This window comes from Dipodomys merriami, unplaced genomic scaffold (genome assembly GCF_024711535.1).
Source record: "Dipodomys merriami isolate MVZ:Mamm:240054 unplaced genomic scaffold, mDipMer1.0.p SCAF_71, whole genome shotgun sequence".
NCBI lineage: Eukaryota > Metazoa > Chordata > Mammalia > Rodentia > Heteromyidae > Dipodomys > Dipodomys merriami.
Window position 1 is genome coordinate 4264845 of NW_027206302.1, and position 19672 is coordinate 4284516.

At 41.0% G+C, this 19672-nt stretch overlaps 1 protein-coding gene across 2 annotated transcripts in view; it reads right to left on the minus strand.

Annotated features, from left to right (window-relative positions):
* Nucleotides 1-2276: 2276 nt before the first annotated feature.
* The window catches only part of Clspn (claspin), a 36168-nt gene continuing 18772 nt past the window's right edge, over nucleotides 2277-19672 (minus strand). For both annotated transcript variants that reach the window (XM_070008993.1, XM_070008992.1), the window contains exons 10-25: nucleotides 17616-17860; nucleotides 15699-15874; nucleotides 15531-15595; nucleotides 14805-15004; nucleotides 14311-14465; nucleotides 13152-13378; nucleotides 12472-12583; nucleotides 8934-9009; nucleotides 8087-8190; nucleotides 7410-7574; nucleotides 7186-7307; nucleotides 6596-6723; nucleotides 6141-6246; nucleotides 4679-4761; nucleotides 4263-4424; nucleotides 2277-3825 (exon numbers count right to left, since the gene is read on the minus strand). In XM_070008993.1, coding sequence (XP_069865094.1) covers nucleotides 3715-3825; nucleotides 4263-4424; nucleotides 4679-4761; nucleotides 6141-6246; nucleotides 6596-6723; nucleotides 7186-7307; nucleotides 7410-7574; nucleotides 8087-8190; nucleotides 8934-9009; nucleotides 12472-12583; nucleotides 13152-13378; nucleotides 14311-14465; nucleotides 14805-15004; nucleotides 15531-15595; nucleotides 15699-15874; nucleotides 17616-17860 — 2237 coding nt within the window. In that variant the 3' untranslated portion in view covers nucleotides 2277-3714. The remainder of the gene's footprint in view (nucleotides 3826-4262; nucleotides 4425-4678; nucleotides 4762-6140; nucleotides 6247-6595; nucleotides 6724-7185; nucleotides 7308-7409; nucleotides 7575-8086; nucleotides 8191-8933; nucleotides 9010-12471; nucleotides 12584-13151; nucleotides 13379-14310; nucleotides 14466-14804; nucleotides 15005-15530; nucleotides 15596-15698; nucleotides 15875-17615; nucleotides 17861-19672) is intronic.

The window sequence follows — 19672 nt, forward strand, 5'->3', positions numbered from 1 at the left end:
TAGAGCAGTGCATCCTCCAAATTACGTGTATATAAAGGTTACCTTCTGGCTGCTGTGCAGATTGGAGGAAAGAGAAGCAAAAGCAGAAGTGGGGACATCAGGAGGCTACTGCTCTACCTTGGTAAATTACTGTGGCATTTTGGGGTAGAATGACTGTAGAGCTGGAATATGTGAGCTGGTTCAAGCTGCAATTAGAAAAGAACTAACAGGACCTGGATATTGTCCAATTATGGAAGTTAAGAAGGAGGTATCAAGAATGCTCTTCAGTTTTCCTGACTGCCTGTAGTTATGGAGGTTGTGTGACAGGCTGAGTCAGATACAAAGAAAGAAGATAAATACTATCTCAGGGATAATATAATCCAATAGAATTATGTCAGCTTTGCTCTAAGAATTATCTCCCCTTAGGTGCACAAATCCCAGGAAAGGAAGCTGCAGTTATCAGGTAAAACATGGGGAGATAAAAACAGAAAACACCCATTAAGAAGTTCTTATGGCCAAATGACCAGAAACAGTGACTCATACCTGTAATGCCAGCTACTCAGAAGGTAGAGATTAGGTGAGACCTCATTTCAATCAGTAAACCAGGAATGATGGTATTCACCCATGATCCCAACTACCAGGGGAGTCATAAGTAGGAGCATTCATTGTGGTCTGACAAGAGCCCAGGCAAAAGAGAGACTCTATCTAATAAATAAATAAAGTGGTCAGGCACTGGTGGCTCACGCCTGTAATCCTAACTACTCATGAGGCTGAAGATTTGAGGATCCTGGTTCAAAGCCAGCTGGGGCAGGAAAGTCCATGAGACTCTTATCTCCAATTACCCACCAGAAAACAGGAAGTGATGCTGTGGCTCAAAGTGGTAGACCACTAGACTTGAGCTGAAGAGCTCAGGGACAGTGCCCAAGCTCTTGAGTTCAAGCCCCATAACTGATAGTAAACAAGCTAAACTAAAGCGGGGGTGAGGTAGGAAGGGTTATGGGAAAGCACTTGCTTTCAAATCCCAATACTGACTGCCAAAAAATGTCTTCTGGCCTGACCATTAGTAATTCTCAAAGTGGGGAGAAGTTTGTAGAGAAGAAGTTGATAAAATGAGGGAATCCCACAGAGATCTGAGTTGGTACCATACCTCTAGAGCTTTGGTGAATATAATCTGATGCTTTATAGAAGAGACTTTCATTTAGTTTCTGCTAGATGTAAACTGAAAACAAAATGAATAAGACGAAGTGAAAAGGCCTGTTTAAGGGACAATACCACATATCCCGACTCAAACAGGAACCAAGGGGATGAAAGGATTGACTCTGGGGCTGGGAAGGTGGCTCAGTGGTAGAGCACTTGCCTTGCACGCATGAGGCCCTGGGTTCGATTCCTCAGCACCACGTAAGCAGGAAAAATAAAAAAAATAAAAAAAATTAAAAAAAAAGAAAGGATTGACTCTGAGCACACTCTACTCCCAAACTGTTGGCCTATCATCTGTCCAAATAGTAATTTTCAAGCTAGTAGAGCTGAGTCCTACTAGAAGCCATAATGGTAGGCCCTGGGGCTCTGTAATTTCATTACAACACAACAGATGCTGATAGTTTGGTGCTTTGGACAGAGTATGTGTGTCAGGTCAGAACTCTTCGATCCAATCCTATTACCAAGGTGAGGCTTAGCTGCTTGTGGCAGCTGTACTGACATGAGGAAAAGTGCCTTGGAGTTAAGTACTATTTTTCTTTCTCCCAAAAGTACAGTTTTTACTGGAGCCTCAAAGAAAAATCATTTGCTCCTCAAATTCTTCAGGCACTGATGATTTAATTCCAATCTTCTCCATTTCCCCCAACAAGGCATATGGATGTATGTGGGTGGGTGGGAGACAGAGGTTAAGAGCTCAGTGGTAGAGTGCTTGCTTAGCTTGATCAAGATCCTGAGTTTAATGCCCAGCGGCACCCTATATTCTTCCAAAAAAAAGAAGGTAGAGAAGCAAAAGGATCTGCGTAGCCTATTTAGAGAGCTGAAGGAAAGAGGCAAGAATCTTTACGTTGAGTCCACAGCTAACATGAAGTACACATAAAGAAAACTAAGAGAAAGGGCTGTACCACAGGTACCACTTATGTAAACTCTTCTCCTTACCTGCACTGAACCAACCACTATGTCAGCATGGTCAATCCACAGTGACTAAGAAGCCAGTGCAGGGACAACTGCAGCAGCCTCTCACTCCAGATGCCAAGGCCCTTCTTGGGAAAAGGACATCTTTTAACATCAGATAGGCATTCAAGCTGGACAGCAAGTCAGCCTTCAAGACCTTGAGATTTATTGAAAATCTACACACATATTAAAATAGCTTTATACACATTTCCCCACTATAAGATTACAAATATACAAACATGAGTTCTGTCAAAGTCAGCATCTTGAATATTAGAAAACTTTATGTCCTTTGGTCCTCCCCATCTTCCAGTGAAAAACAGAAATCTCATCAAATTTCTCAAGTCCAATCCTGATTTTAAAAAATTAGCAAACAAATAACTAAAATGTTCTGACTGGTCAGGTCAACATACTTAACCCAGGAGATGGAATAAATAATGGTTATGGCTCTTCCTGTTAGAATGACAAGGGTAGGTCCTGGAATGTTTCAAATTGAGAATTCAGTCTCAGGAAAGGTTTGTGTTCCACAGATTACTTAATGAGGACAGACACTGCTCCCTGGCTTTTTTTGTCAGTTGTGGGGCGCCACTTCTGGTTTTCTAGTGGTTTATTGGAGATAAAGAGAGAGTCTCACAGACTTTCCTGCCTGGGCTGGCTTTGCACTGTGATCCTCAGATCTCAGACTAGGTGTGAGCCACTGGCGCCCAGTTCAGACACTACCCTTTTTCTTTATCTCTTAATTCTAGAAAATTAGGGCTAACATTTTTCCAAACTGAATGCTAGTCCAGAAAACTGTTAATCCTAATTTAAGGACTTATTATTAGAAAGTCCTTATGATAAAAGCAGAAAAGCTAACTAGAAATTTCAGACTACCTTGGAAAGTATACAGGCAAATGAAAGGGACAAAACTAATACAACAGCCCTGGTCCCGAGGCCCTCTATCTGAGTTTTTTCTATGAATCTTTTGGATATAAAAAGGTCATGTTGGTGTTGGTTTTCGCTGTTTTCTGTAATTTTTTTCTTTTTTGGGGGGTTGGTTGTAGGGCTTGAAATCTGGGCCTGGGGGCTGACCCTGAGCTCTTCAGCTCAAGGCTAGCACTCTATCGTTTGAGCTACAGCTGGTGGCTAAATGGAGATAAGAGTCTCATGGACTTTCCTGTCTGGGCTGGCTTTGAACTGTGATCCTCAGATCTCAGCCTCTCAAGTAGCTAGGATTACCGGCTCCTGGCTCTGTAATTATTTGTAATGCCACGTTTTCCTTCTCTTCGTCCTCATCCTCAACTATTTCTATCTCAAAGAGGTATCAACCCAGGAAACTGTTAGGGAAAAATGTCAAATGCTTCATGGAGTAAGTGAGACTTCACTTAAATATTTCATGAGCCAATGCTGGAAATACCATAGAACTGAGTGGCCAACCTATGAAATAATACAAGGAAAGGAAAAAGATGTCCAGACCCATATAGTTGAAAGAACTGGAGTCTCTTCATAATCTTAATGCATTGATTATGAAGAAAGGAGATCACTGGTTCCAATCTTCAGTACCAGAAACCTCTCAAAGCAATCTGAGCAGAGATTCTGTTATTCTTGATGCTGTTAGCTTTCCAAGTACTTGAAGATGCTTTGCTTTGATCTTGAAGTGCTATCATCTGTTTTGAGGCGTTTAGGAGAAGGAGATGGCATTAATGATGGACCCCTTCTCCTCACCTAGAAAGCAAAGAGGGAGAAAGATTCATACAGGTACTAACCTTCAATTAGTAAGTAAGCAACTCATAGTTAAAATTATGATTGGTTAACAACAATACAAACAACAACAACAACAAAAATCCCAGAATTTTTATTGTCTTGTTTTGCTTTTTTATTATTATTTTTTTAATGCTGGTCCTAGGACTTGAACTCAGGCACTAGGCTCTGTCCCTGACTTTCTTTTTGCTCAAGGCTAGTGCTGTACCACTTGAGCCAGAGCTCCACTTCTGGTTTTGGTATTTTTAGCTGGAGACAGGAGTCTCCATAGACTTTTCTACCTCAGATCTCAACCTCCTGAGTAGCTAGAATTACAGGTGTGCCTGGCTCTCTGATTGTTCTTTTTAACTAAAATAAATTCTGCTTTGTGGAGGTACCACATTATTTATTAAATTTCCTACCTGAGACTTAGATGGTTCCTTTGCCACCTCAGCCTTCACAGGAGAAACTGTATGAAAGACAAAGTTTCTTGAATTTCGGGGAACACTGGGATTGAGGTCGGAGAGGGCAGCTAGTTTCTGAAGCACAGCTTTGGGCTGGTTTAGCAGTGAGCCTGTTTTTGGCTGAAGAAAGAAGAATCATTAGTATTAAATCCCAAGTGCCAAGCAAGGAATAAAAAGTTGGTCCTTCCGTCTTCCTTTGGGTATTGAGGGGACACATCGCCACGCTATTCAAGTAGAAAAGAAATAGCAGGCTTCTTTGATACCTACTTCCATTTTCTGAGGCTACCGCCCTCTTCTAATGACAGAGACTAATACCTTAGCTTGACCTGGGCCTTATTCTTGACCATAAAGTCAGACTAACATGGTCAACTAACCTGATGAGCACGTCCTGGTCTGATGGCTTCAAAAGGATTACTGGGAAGAGACTTTGTTTCCTGAATAACCACAGGCCGACTGGCTGGAAAGAAAAGACAGAAGGCTGTTCTGGGCAAATCTGGGTAGAATTGATTTTACATTTAAACAGCTAAGAAACCTTGGGATAAAATCAATGACTAAAGACACAAGAATTTTTTTTTTTTTGGGGGGGGGGGGGGTCCAGTCATGGGGCCTGAACTCTGGGCCTGGGCGCTGTCCCTCAGCTCTTCAACTCAAGGCTAGCGCTCTACCACTTGAGCCACAGCGCCACTTCCGGCTTTTTTCTTTTTGCTTATGTGGTGCTGAGGAATCGAACCCAGGGCCTCATGCATGCAAGGCAAGCACTCTACCACTGAGCCACCATCCCAGCCCCAAGAATTTTTTTTTTATAATGGCCTCTTTGCAACTATAGTGGCTTTTTATAATCAGTGCATTAAGATTATCAAGAAATGACTAGTTCTTTCTACTATATGGATCTGAACATATTTTTCCTTTCCTAGTATTATTTCCTAGGTTGGCTACTAACCTCAGTTCTGTGATGTTTTCAGCATTGGCTTATAGACTACTCACTTCTTCCATTAAACTTTTTTTTTTTTTTCTGTCATAGGCCTGAATTCAGGGCCTGGGCTATCCATGAACTCTTTTGTTCAAATACAGCACGTTATCACTTTCAGCCACAGCTCCACTTCTGGTTTTCTAGTAGTTTATTAGAGATGAGAGTCTCAGACTTTCCTGCCCAGCTAGCTTTTTTTTTTTTTTATTATGAAAATGCCGTACAGAGTTACAATTACATGGGCAGCCCAGCTGGCTTTGAACCCCAATCCTCAGATCTCAGCCTCCTGAGTAGCTAGGTTTAAAGGCGTGAGCCAACAGTACCTGGCTCCACTAAAACATTTATTTTTTTCCTAAGCAAAGATACAACTATGTTGAACTTAATCATTAACAAGAATAGTTTAAGAGTGTGCAGTAGTGATCAAGAAATTCATTTCTGGAGATAAGTATACCTGTGCTCAAATCCCAGCTCTATATAGTTCTGGCCAACCAATTAGAGAAGCCAGAATTCACTACTATTGAGTTTGAATAGAAAGCAAAACAAGCTACACTATACAACCACTTGCTCAATAGTTTAAGATCTAAATTCACCATATCTACTCACCTCTGTGGGGCCTCTTTAAGACAGTATTAGACAAAGCTTATGCTGAAACAGCCCCTAAAGTTAGTCGTTCCAAGGCTCCAACACTAATAACCTGAACAGCTAGACTCTGAGAACAAGAACTCACCATTGGGAGGGCGGGGGTGCGGAGGGGAGGATGGGATGGGAAGGGGAAACAAAGGAGGAGGCTACAATGCTTGATAAGAAATGTACTCCCATGTAATTGTAACCCCTCTGTACAGTATTTTCACAATAAAAAAAGAACTCACCATTCTTTTGCAGTGCTTTGGCTGTGACTTTCTTGGCTAGCATCATAAATTGACTATCTTCCCCAATTTCTTCTTCTTCTTCAACTGTAATTTTCCCCTGTTGGGCCTGAAAATAAAAATCATAGAGCATCAACTGAAAACTTTACCTTCTGTAAAAATTTACCTTCTGTAAATTGTTAACATAACCTGGGTGGTAAAGTTGGTTATGGGGATATTGTCTGTTTGGTTTTTTACAAACTTTGCTCATTGTAAGGAAAAAAAAAAAAAAAAGATTTTGAACAAACACTAAAAGAAGTGTCCATGGTAATCTCAATGCAAAAAGCAAACACAATTATTAAAAGGATTAGTAGTAATATTATGCTTAAGATTTTGAAACTCTTCTTATAAGATAGTTGACTGGCACCTCTCATCTTCATAACTGGGGTCAGAATAGGCAATTCTCTGAAACTTTCTACCTGGTCCCGAAGCCACTGCTCTCTTTCAATTCTCTCTTTCCTCCATCTGGCTTCTGTCTCATCAATCTGTTCTTCAATCTGGTCATCATCAGAGTCTCTGTGGAACAAGTCCATCTGAGAAGCATCATCTAAAGTAAAGAAAGATAAGGGTTTTGGCATTCTATAGTCTCATAGGAGAGGGTGATCAGACATAAAATATACTATTATAATTTACTATACATTGACATTCCCATCCTGTTCCCACCCACTATCAGAAAACAATGGTTACAGTGAACCACAGTGCTTGTTTTCTTTTTGACTGCCATTTATCATCTTTTTTTTTTGCGGGGGGGCAGTCATGGGGCCTGAACTCTGGGCCTGGGCGCTGTCCCTCAGCTCTTCAGCTCAGAGCTAGCACCCTACCACTTGAGCCACAGTGCCACTTCTGGCTTTTTCTGCTTATGTGGTGCTGAGGAATTAAACCCAGGGCCTCATGCATGCAAGGCAAGCACTCTACCACTGAGCCACCTTCCCAGCCTCCATTTATCATCTTAAATTGGACAAATATGTACAATGGAACCATTTGTTTCTGAAAGCAGTAATCAAGATACCTATGTTTTTCCATCGAAATTTCCTCATTCTCCCAGGACCATCGCTGTGTAGATCCCCATCAGCAAGGTACCTCTCTTGATATAAACGTAGTTGACGTTTATCATCATCCAACATGGTTTTCCTACAAGAGAAATAAAGTGCTCAAAACCAGGACCATTGTGGCAGGATAGGCACTGGCTTAATAAACACCATATTACTTAGATGGACTTGTTAGGATACAAACATGTGTATTTTCTTGATTTGGCTTTGCAGTTCCTCGTCAGAAGGAAGTACTTCATCATTTATATCCTCTTCATACTCATCAATCTCTTGTCCATCATACTCATCTTCACTTCCCACATCACTTCCTGATACCTCTGCCTCATCCTCCAGGTATTTCTTCAATCTCCTAGAAAACAATTTTGAAGAATAGAAGATAATGGATACAATGAGAAAAAACAGTGTTAAGATACTGGGCACCAGTAGCTCATGTCTGTAATCCTAGCTACTCAGGAAGCTGAGATCTAGAAAATTGTGGTTCAAAACCAGCTCAGGCAGAAAAGTTGGTGAGACAGATCTTATCTCCAATTAACCGGCAAAATGCAGGGCTAGAGACCTGACTTTTTAGCCGTCAAAGAATGGATATAAAAACACCTACATTTAAGCCGGGTGCCGGTGGCTCACACCTGTAATCCTAGCTAATCAGGAGGCTGAGATCTGAGGATCACAGTTCGAAGCTAGCCCGGGCAGGAAAGTCCGTGAGACTCCTATCTCTAATAAACCACTAGAAAACCGGAAGTGGTGCTGTGGCTCAAGCGGCAGAGCGCTTGCTTTGAGCAGAAGAGCACAGGGACAGTGCCCAAGCCCAGAGTTCAAGCCCCACGACTGACCAAAAAAAAAAAAAAACAAAAAACCACCTACATTTGCCTTTTCAACCTCTCAGATTGTTTAAGGAGCTCTTCTTCATCATCATCTTCATGGTCTTCCAATGCCATATCTTCATTACCAGAGTCACTGTGTTCATCCTGTAAAACCATAGTATCATACCCAGAGTTAAGTAGAATAAAATATGCCCTTAATTCAAACAGAATTGTTTTTGTTGTTGTTTTTGTGAGATCCTGACTCAAACTCAGTTCCTGATGCTTTTGCTCATTTGGCTGGCACCACGCCAGGGGTTGAGCCACAACTCCAACCCCTCAAATAGCATTTATTGATTGATTGATTGATTGATTGTGGGTCATGGGGCTTGAACTATAGGCCTGGACGCTGTCCCTCAGCTCTTCAGCTCAAGGCTAGTACTCTACCACTTGAGCCACAGCACCATTTCTAGTTTTCTAGTGGATTATGGGAGATAAGAGTCTCAGGGACTTTCCTGCTGGGGGCTGGCTTTGAACCTTGATCCTCAGATCTCAGCCTCCTTAATATCTAGGATTACAGGCATGAGCCACCGGCACCTGGTTTCAAATAGCATTTATAAGAGGCTAATACTCCCTTGTCTTAGTCATATAATAGCCTTTGTTTTTTCCTGTTTTTATTTTTATTTTTTGCTTTTTTGAGACAGAGTCTCATTAGAGACCAGGCTACATTCAAATTTTCAATCCTCCTCCCTCAGCCTTCAGAGAACTGAGATTACAATTTATAAACATCTACCTACGTTTCATTATAGAATATTACTTATCAAATGCCAAATTTAGAATTCCTAAGAACTCAAACAAAGAGCCTGAGAGTAGTAACACACAGAGTTCAATTACTTTCTCTTCATACTCACCTCGTCACTACCAAACTCACTATCATTTGGGACTAGCCGAAAGTCTCCAACTTCCTCCTCTTCACCTTCTTCCTCTCTAAAATACAAATCAATGAACCAATAAATAAGTTGTTGAAAGCATCTGGCTAAGTTAAAAACTTAAAAGTACTTTATTAATATCAATAAACTCTTTAAGAAATAAAAGATAAAGATATTTTGCTTATTTAAATGTTTTTTTTTTTTTGTCGGCCATGGGGCTTGAACTCCAGGCTTGGGCACTGTCCGTGGGCACTTCAGCTCAAGACTAGCACTATACCACTTGAGCCACAGTGTCATTTTCAGTTTTCTTAAGGTTAATTGGAGATAAGAGTGTCACGGACTTTCCTGCCTGCCAGGCTGGCTTTGAACCGTGACCCTCAGATCTCAGCCTCCTGAGTAGCTAGGATTACAGGTGTGACTACTGGTGCCCAGCAAAAATTTGTTTTAACTGTGGTGCAAAACATCACATAAAATTTACCATAGTAGGGGCTGGGAAGGTGGCTCAGTGGTAGAGTGCTTGCCTTGCATGCATGAGGCCCTGGGTTCGATTCCTCAGCACCACATAAGCAGAAAAAAAAGCCAGAAGTGGCGCTGTGGCTCAAGTGGTAGAGCGCTAGCCTTGAGCTGAAGAGCTGAGGGACAGCACCCAGGCCCAGAGTTCAGGCCCACGACCGGACCCCCCCCCCAAAAAAAAAATTTACCATAGTACCTAGTTCAGTATAAATTAACATTGTTGTATAAGCAACTTCTAAAACTCTCTCCATCTTGTAAACTGAAAGTCCATACCCATCAAATCACCACCCCCCCTTCTTTTCCTTCTCCTTCTCCTTTTTTCTTGCTAGTACAGGGATAAACACAGGCCAGGGTATTAGTTAGGTTGAAACTCTACCACTTGAGCCACATCCCTAGCTCTTTTTGCTTAAGCCAGCATGCACCTCAATTCTATTTATGTTTCGCAGGGAAACAAACTGACAGGCCATACTGTATTCAGCTTTTTATTGGTGGAAATTAGGTCTTTCAAAGTTTTTGCCTTGGCTGTCCTTGAACTCCAATCTTCCTGATCTCAGCCCAGCCTCCCAAGTAGCTAGGATTACAGGCATGAGCCATCATGCCTGGCTATATTCTACTTTTGATGTGTATGAATTTGACAATTCAAAATACCATATAAAGGGGACTCATATAATATTTGTCTCTTTGTGACTGGCTTCATATTCTCATAACATCCTCAAGGTTCATCCATATTGTGATATGTGGCAGGATTTCCTTCCTCTAGGTCTAAGTGATTGATGTGGCACACATCTGAAATCCTAGCACTCAGGAGGGTGAGGCAGGAGGCTCTTGTATGAGGGTAGCAAGAGTATGTTTCACAAAAAAAAAAAAAAAGAATGCCCTTTCTTGAAAAGTTAACTTTGCCATTATATGAATATACTAAATTTTGTTCATGTATTTGTCAGCAGACTGTTGGATTTCTTCCACAATTTGGTTATTGTAAGGAATGCTTTGAATATGAGTATACAAATTGTCTGGGTCTTTATTTACACTTACTTTGAGTTTGTATTAAAATGTGAAGTTGTTGGATTGCTGGATCAGATGGTAATTTTAAAAATACCCTAGATGATTTATTTTTTCATCTATTATGCCACAAATCCATAGGAAATTGGTTCCAGTGGTTCAGGGTCTTTTCCGTTGATTGTCACAAAGTGTGACCAAAAAAAAAAAGGGGTGGTGGTGGTGATTCTATTTTAAATTTCAGGAACTCTCATACTGTTTTCTGCTTTTTTTTTTTCTCCTTCCTTTTGGTCCTTTGTGGGGCCTGAACTCTGGGCTTGGGCGCGATCCCTGCACTCTTCAGCTCAAGGTGAGTGCTCTACCACTTGAGCCACAGCACCACTTCCAGTTTTCGAGTGGTTTATTGGAGATAAGAGTCTCACTTGGACTTTCCTGCTCAGGCTGGCTTTGAACCACGATCCTCAGATCTCAGCCTCCAGAGTAGCTAGGATTACAGGCATGAGCCACCAGCGCCTGGCTTGTTTTCTACTTTTTTTTTTTTTTTTTTTTTTTGTGGGTCTGGTCGTGGGGCCTGAACTCTGGTCCCTCAGCTCTTCAGCTCAAGGCTAGCGCTCTACCACTTAAGCCACAGTGCCATTTCTGGCTTTTTTCTTTTTGCTTATGTGGTGCTGAGGAATCGAACCCAGGGCCTCATGCATGCAAGGCAAGCACTCTACCACTGAATCACCTTCTCAGCCCTTGTTTTCTACTTTTTATTCTAACTATACATAAGGTTTCTAATTTCTCCACACCTTCACGAACGTTTATTTTTACTTTTTAAAAATTTATTTACTTGTCTTATTTTATCTTTTTCAGAGCTGAACACCAAACTTACCAAAGGGTGCTCTTCCACTGAGCTAAATCCCCAACCTGTTATTTATTTTTATCATGGTCCTCCTGATTTGAGGCAGTATATCATTGTGGTTCTGATCTGCATTTTCATCATGATTAGTGATAATAAGCACTTTTTTATGTCTCTTTTTTTTTTTTTTGTCGGTCATGGGGCTTGAACTCTGGACTTGGGCTCTATCCCTGAGCTCTTAGGCTCAAAGCGAGTACTCTACCTACCGCTTAAGTCACAACACCACTTCCAGTTTTCTAGTGGTTAATTGGAGATAAGAGTCTCACAGACTTTTCTGCCTGGGCTGGCTTTGAACTGTCATCCTCAGATCTCAGCCTCCTCAGTAGCTAGGATTACTGGTGTGAGCCACCGGGACCCGGCTTATGTGTTTATTTCTTGCCCCCACTTTTTGTCAGTTGTGGGGTTTGAACTCAGGGTGTGGGTGCTGTCACCTGACCTTTTGTGCTCAAGGCTAATGCTCTACCACTTTAAGCTACTGCATTACTTCTGGTTTTCTGGTGATTCAATGGAGATAAGAGTCTCACAGACTTTCCTGCCCAGGCTGGCTTTGAACCTCGATCCTGAAATCTTAGCCTCCTGGGTAGCTAGGATTACAGGTGTGAGCCACTGGTGCCCAGCTTTCTTGCCTCCTTATTAAAAAGCTATTCTTAGCTGGGTGCTGGTGGAGGTTGAGATCTGAGGATCACAGTTCAGAGCCCAGCCTGGGCAGGAGCATCAATGAAACTCTTATCCCCAAGTAACCACTGGAAAACCGGAAGCGGCACTGGGTGTTAGCAGGGTGGCAGAGTGTTAGCCTTGAGCCTTGAGCTGAGGGACAGCGCCCAGGCCCAGAGTTCAAGCCCCACAACGGGTGGGGGGGGGGGGGGATGGAAGGGAAGGAGGGGGAGGGGAGGGAAAGGAAAGGAAAAGAAACAAAGAAGGAAGGAAGGGAGGAAGGGCAAAGCTATTCTTCACTAAAGTATTATTTACTATACAAATATGAGAATCAAATACTTTCTGCCAAGTCTCTGACAAGATGTTAACCTTCAAGATGACCAGTCATTGTTTCACTCACAGAACCTAATACTAAAAGATTAGATTCTCAAGTTCTCATCAATCTCTAAGACTCACCTGTCTGTTGGGAAAGAACCTGAGCAAAGAGCAAGTGCTTCTTCCATTGGATCACTAATGCTATTCTCCTTCTCCTGCTTAGTCAGTTCTGATGAAGCCATAGGGGAGGTATCTATATCAACAAGCAAAAGATTCATCACTGAGGAATAACAACTTTATCCTCTCTTCCCAGTCACCAAAAGATACTCAGGTTAATAGCATTTTACAGTAAACTTGCCAAAAAGCTCTCTACCTATTCATTCAACAAATCCTTATTTACTAGGGAGATGGGAGTGAATTAAGATCCTAATTCTCTCACAGGACTCATATTCTAGAAGGTACGTGTGTGCTGTGTGTGTGTGTGTGTGTGTGTGTTGGGGGAGCAGGAAGAAGGGGAGAAGATTGGTAGAAAAATAAGTTAACATTTATGTGAAATTTGTTATACACAGACACTGTTCTAAACTTTGTACATAGATTAACGATAAATGATGTATCATTTTGACAAAGCTAAAGCTTTGGTAAGTTGACATTTTACCATTCCAAGAACATTAGAGTTCTCAAAGTCAGAAGCTAAGTGGTGAATTCTATCAACATGCAAGATTCCATCACTGTCTGGTTTTCTGTTAACTTTTCACCCAAGAGGACATAGGCCTCCTTCTCAAAAATAATGACTTATAATTTGGCTATGGTAAACCAGTTACCTTGAGAAGTGAATTTTCCTGAGCAAAGATTCAAAAGTTCCTCCATGTTCTCTTTCTTATCACTTTTTGTGGGCTGACATTTTTCAGTCTGAGATGTAAACTTCCCAGAACACAAATCCAACAGTTCATCCATGTTCGCATCCATGGCATTCTCATCCATACTGGCCAATGGCAACTGAGGCTTCAAAGCTTGGTACTGATTCCTGTGGTTTCTAACATTTAAGAATCTAAAAGTATAATGAATAGTGTTAAGAATTGCTACAGGAAAAATGCAAAGTAAAAAAAGAAAAGAAAATGCAAAATAGTAGGTAAAAAAACTCTAAATTCATTTCTAACACCAGAGTTAGAAGCTGAATCTAAACCAGACCACTGAAGGTTTGAACTTTACCCTCATACAAACCTAAAGAGGGAGAAAAGAGTCTGTGGGGGCTGGGAAGGTGGCTCAGTGGTAGAGCCCTTGCCTTGCATGCCTGAGGCCCTGGGTTCGATTCCTCAGCACCACATAAGCAAAAAGAAAAAAGCCGGAAGTGGCGCTGTGGCTCAAGTGGTAGAGCGCTAGCCTTGAGCTGAAGAGCTGAGGGACAGGGCCCAGGCCCAGAGTTCAGGCCCCACGACCGGACCCAAAAAAAAAAAAAAGTCTGTGGAAGAGTAAGGTGGCATTCAAAAGGTAAAGTGTAAAGGATAATCACTGGCTTCCAATGATACTAGAGCAGACTGTAATGTCCTATAATGTGCCAGCAGTGTGTGACTTGTAAAATCTTACAATCATAGCATAGGAAAATGCACATAGAAAAATTCCATGCCCTTTTAATACAAGATGCATATATTTCATGAATTTTCTTTTCTTTCTTGTGTCTCTTTTTTGGGGGGTTCGGGGAAAGATAGTAAGGACTCTTAAGAAGTACTCTACCCGCTAGCCTAAGATTTATATATTTCAAATAAGAGATCAAAGAATACAAATGTTAATAAGAGTTATTTACATTTTATTTTCTGGAGAGACTTTGTTCAAACTTATAGGATACAGTATTAATGGTCTGTACAATTTCTCTTTCTCAGAAGAGAAAGCACAGATGGAGTGACAGAAGCACAATTTATTTTTAAACAAAAATTAAACAGTACCCAGCACCATTCCCACCCACAGAAACACAAAACTACCTACCCATCTGCATCCAACAGTTGGCTCTGAGTGTCATCTTCTAAACAGAACTGGAAGTCTTCTGCTCCTAGGAAAAGTGTCTTGGGCTCTGGGGAGGCGTTATACAGATCCTGGGAATCCTCTATGGGAAGTGAAGGCTCAGACAGCTTCCCTGAACTCTGGCACCAAAACAAAAACAAACAATAACAAAACGTTTTGCAAATGTCATTCAGTGTCATGACAACAACAGAAGTTGCTATTTGCAATAATTCATTTGTTCTCAGGCAACAGTAATGAGGACAATGAATAGCCAAGAGAGGCCTAAAGAAAAATACCTCCAAGAAAGTAAGAATGCTAGATGAAGCTTGTTTTTAATACACAAAGGCAATGGATTTTTAAAGCTGAACATACACGTAAGCTCAGCATTAAGGTGGTAGGTGTTAGTTGCCTGGGACATACTTTATTTAGCAACGTGGGAAGCAAAAGGAGGAGGAGATTAGAAAAATTTACCACCTTACCTTAGAAGCTGAGCTGACCAAACTGGTTCGAAATAACCCAGGGGAAGGGGATCTGAACCCTCCCACTGTCGGGTAAAAACTGGTCCCTCGGCCAGTTTGTCTGTTGCAAGGCTGATAGGATGGAATTGTGGAGCCAATCAGCTCAAAGCTGCTATTGTGGCTGCTTTCTTTTGTTAGCAATGAACACGAATCATCTTCATCTAAACAAAGAGAAGTACCTTTTAAGTGTATGATTATAGAAATTAAGTGGATTTGTTTAGGGAGAAGAGCTGAGGATGAAACTATCAGGTAAAATTCACAGGCAAACTCTTCAAGTTATGGGTTTCAAATCAGTAAGTTAAAGGTAAGTTGCCTTCAATTTACTATAACATTCCATAGTCAGGGTTCATTACTTTGAACTAAGCAACATTTGAAAGTTCTTTTCCCCCTGCCCAGCTATCCCTCGTTTTTTCATTATCTAGTCAATTATATACCTTCCTTTAATCTATCTATAGAATATTCATGTCTCATTCAATTAACAAATCAACACACAATAAAGTATACTGTAAATGAAATACTTCTAAGTTTTAAAAAAAAATGGGCCAAGAAAAATACTTTAATTCATAAGTCCCTCTCAGAAGGAGTCAAAATTACAAAATAGATTACAGAAATGGGATTATAGCCCTTGTATATCGAAGTTGGAGGAATAAAGAAAAAAATAAGCTCTACAGAAGAACTACTACTTACACAATTTGCTAGGCTGTTTTCCTAAGCTTTCATTTGTTTCTGATTTTTCTTCAGCAGGAAAGTAACTATAAAATAAGAAGGTAAGTTGCTTTAGTATCTGTTCCTACTTCTTACTAGAAGAGAAGAAATCCAAGGTAATTTTATACTTCCTTAGGGAGAATTACTTACCCCATCTTGGAAGAGTTGTCCTTAAACAGAAGTAAGGTAGAATCTGATGAGAGAGGCTTAGGAACAGAGAGATCAACTGACTGGCCAATTTCACTATTGCCATCATTATTTTCTTTATCCATTTCTTTCTCATCTTTAGTTTCTATGTCTTCACTTCCAAGAAGGAATTCTGCACTCTTTACCAATCATGCAATCCAAAAATAAAATTTAAAAAATACAAGTTAAAAAGTTTAAAAGCAAATTGATGTTTAGCTGAATTGCAGCAGCTTGGTTACACCTTAATCTGAAAAGGTAAATTTGAAGAAAGAATCTGACCATTAAAATAAAAAAAACTTTCCCTGATGCTTGGGAGCATGACTTAAATAGTAGAGCAGCTGTCTAACAAGTACAAGACTGTGTTCAAACTCTAGTACTGCAAACAAAACAAAACAAAAAACCAAAAAAAAACCCTTTCCTCCAATACTTTAAGAGCCCTTTATACTCATTTTATCTGGTACTCTACCTAAATTGCTACAAGATTATGAAGGAAAACTGGATTTTTATTTTATTGAGGCCATAAGGGTTGTAGTATAACTATTAATTTCAAACCAAACATAGAATATGATATGCTGCTCAGCTCAGCCACTTCTTTTTCTTTTACCGAAGCCTAAATGCTAACCTAATCTTTCAAGTGATCCTAGTACATAAAAACAAGAAAGCTTTCTTTCTTTCTTTTTTTTTTTGTCAGTCATGGGGCCTGAACTCTGGGCCTGGGTGCTGTCCCTCAGCCTTTCAGCTCAAGGTTAGCGCTCTACCACTTGAGCCACAGTGCTTCTTCCAGCTTTTTCTGTTTATGTGGTGCTGAGGAATCGAACCCAGGGCCTCATGCATGCAAGACAAGCACTCTATCACTGAGCCACCTTCCCAGCCCCCAAGAAAACTTTTACCTAATCACCTAACAGTCATATGCTCACTTGTCTTCTTTGGGCAGAAACAACTCTGCACAAAGGCAACAGGCCCTTCTATAAATACCTTCATTAACAAAGAATGAGACTGATTTAGCAAGGATTTGCTTGCCTAAGAATTTGTTACAGATCTCAAACTATCCAAAATTAAGATTAAAAAAAATCTAAATAGGGAAAACTAAATAAGGATAAAGCCATTTTAATTATTAGTATTATATTAAAATATGTAAACTAACAGGAAGAAACTGAGGATCCAGCTCTGTGAACTGCAAATGTTCAACAGTGTTGACAATAAATATCAATTTCCCTGGTAGCTGGGAGATAACTCAAGTAGTAAAGCACCTTCATTAGTTGCTCTAACCACTAAGCATTAGGCACAAACAAGATAGCTATCTTCATTATCCTCTTAAAATCTCATACATTTGAACATGCTTATACTTTTCTTTTTTTTTGGGGGGAGGGTCCGGTTGTGGGGCCTGAACTCTGGGCTTGGGCCCTGTCCCTCAGCTCTTCTGCTCAAGGCTAGCGCTCTACCACTTGAGCCACAGTGCCACTTCCGGCTTTTTTCCTTTTGCTTATGTGGTGCTAAGGAATCAAACCCAGGGCCTCAGGCATGCAAGGCAAGGGCTCTACCACTGAGCCACTTTGCCAGCCTTTTTTTTTTTTTTGTCCATTGTGGGCTTGAACTCAGGGCCTGGGTGCTATCCCTGAATTCTTGCTCAAGGCTTTAGTGCTCTACCATCTTGAGTCACAGCTCCACTTCCAGTTTTTTAGTGGTTAATTGGAGATATGAGTATCACCGGGACTTTTTGGCCCAGACTGGCTTTGAACTATGATCCTCAGATCTCAGCCTCATAAATAGAAGGATTGCAGACATGAGCCACCAGGGCCCAGCTATACTTATATTCTTATTTAAAACCAATTTTCTCTCTTACACGTGACCAAGTAACAAGATTAGATAATGGTCAGAAACCTCCTGATTGCCTTCCTCCTCTTCTGGTTCTTCTTTCTCTTCCTCTTCCTCAAGTTCCTCGTCTTTTTCTACTTCTTCTTCTCCATCTTCTTCAGACTCATCTGTCATCTCCTCTTCTTCTTCCTCCTCTTCAAACCCATCTTCATTGTCTAATTTAAATAATGCTTGGCGCTTTTGACGTTCCTCAAACCTTCGGAGTTTCATTGCCTCTTGCAGTTTAGCTTTTAACATCTGTAGCTTTTCACCTGAGCAGAAATATGTTGACATGATGTTTAAAAAAACAACTGACTACATATTATTAGAATCATACAGTATGTACTTTAGACACCTCTAAAAATATTCTTTAAGCCGGGCGCTGGTGGCTCACGCCTGTAATCCTAGCTACTCAGGAGGCTGAGATCTGAGGATCGCGGTTCAAAGCCACCCCGGGCAGGAAAGACCGTGAGACTCCTATCTCCAATAAACCACCAGAAAACCGGAAGTGGCCCTGTAGCTCAAGTGGTAGAGTGCTCGCCTTGAGCTGAAGAGCTGAGGGACAACGCCCAGGCCCAGAGTTCAAGCCCCACGACCGACAAAAAAAAAAAAAAATAAATTCTTTAAGCAGAGATGGAAGCAATTCTCAAAACTGTTTTCTGATTTTACAATAATTAATAATAAGTATAATTTTTTTTTGTGGGACCCGAACTCTGGGACTGAGCGCTGTCCCTCAGAGCTCTTCAGCTCAAGAATAGCACTCTACCACTTGAGCCACAGCGCCACTTCCAGCTTTTTCTGCTTATGTGGTGCTGAGGAATCAAACCCAGGGCCTCATGCATGCAAGGCAAGCACTCTACCCCTGAACCACCTTCCCAGCCCCAATGTGTATAACTTTACATAAAGAATATAAAATATAAAATATATATCTATACAATAATTATTGTACAATGTTAGTTGTACAATATACAAATAATATAGGATATTATTTTTAAATGTTCTTGCTATAGCCCAAAAGGAAAATCAAAGACTTTAGGAAGTCTTTTTTATTTGGGGGGGGGGGGCCTGAACTCTGGGCCTGGGCACTGTCCCTCAGCTCTTCAGCTCAAGGCTAGCACTCTACCACTTGAGCCACAGTGCCACTTCCAGCTTTTTTTTTTTCTGCTTATGTGGTGCTGAGGAATAGAACTCAGGGCCTTATGCATACAAGGCAAGCGCTCTACCACTGAGCCACCTTCCCAGCCCCAAGAATTTATTTTATTGTAACAGGTTAAAGGAGGGAGAAAAAGAAAGCATTTCTTATTCCCCATTCAGGGAATAGGAGTTAAAGACTTCCTAAAGGGCTGGGAAGCTGGCTCAGTGGTAGAGCACTTGCCTTGCATGCATAAGGCCCTGGGTTCAATTCCTCAGCACCACATAATCAAAAAGAATAAAGCCGGAAGTGGCGCTGTGGCTCAAGTGGTAGAGTGCTAGCCTTGAGCTGAAGAACTGAGGGACAGCGTCCAGGCCCAGAGTTCAGGCACCATGACTGGCAAAAAAAAAAAAAAAAAAAGAAGCTCAGGGACAGCCCAAAGTTCAAGACCCAGGCTGGCAAAATATAAAAAATATAGTAATTAAAGTAAAAATAAGGTATTATTTTTTACACTGGCTTGGCAAATATTAGATTTTACACTACCCACTATTAATAGGAGAAAACAGGAATTCTTTTTTGTTTTTTGGGTCCGGTCGTGGCGCCTGAACTCTGGGCCTGGGCGCTGTCCCTCAGCTCTTCAGCTCAAGGCTAGCGCTCTACCTCTTGAGCCACAGCACCACTTCCGGCTTTTTTCTTATGTGGTGCTGAGGAATTGAACCCAGGGCCTCAGGCATGCAAGGCAGCCTGAAAACAGGAATTCTTATACACTGATTCTGAATACAAATTGGTATAACCACTTTAAAGGACAAATAGGTGATATACATCAAACTTTGACTCAATAATTCCACTAGCAAGAATTCTGTATCCAGCTACATCAATACCTATGTGGTACTAGGAAACAACATTGGATGCAACCACCCAAAACTGGAACAAGATATCTATCAAAAGGACT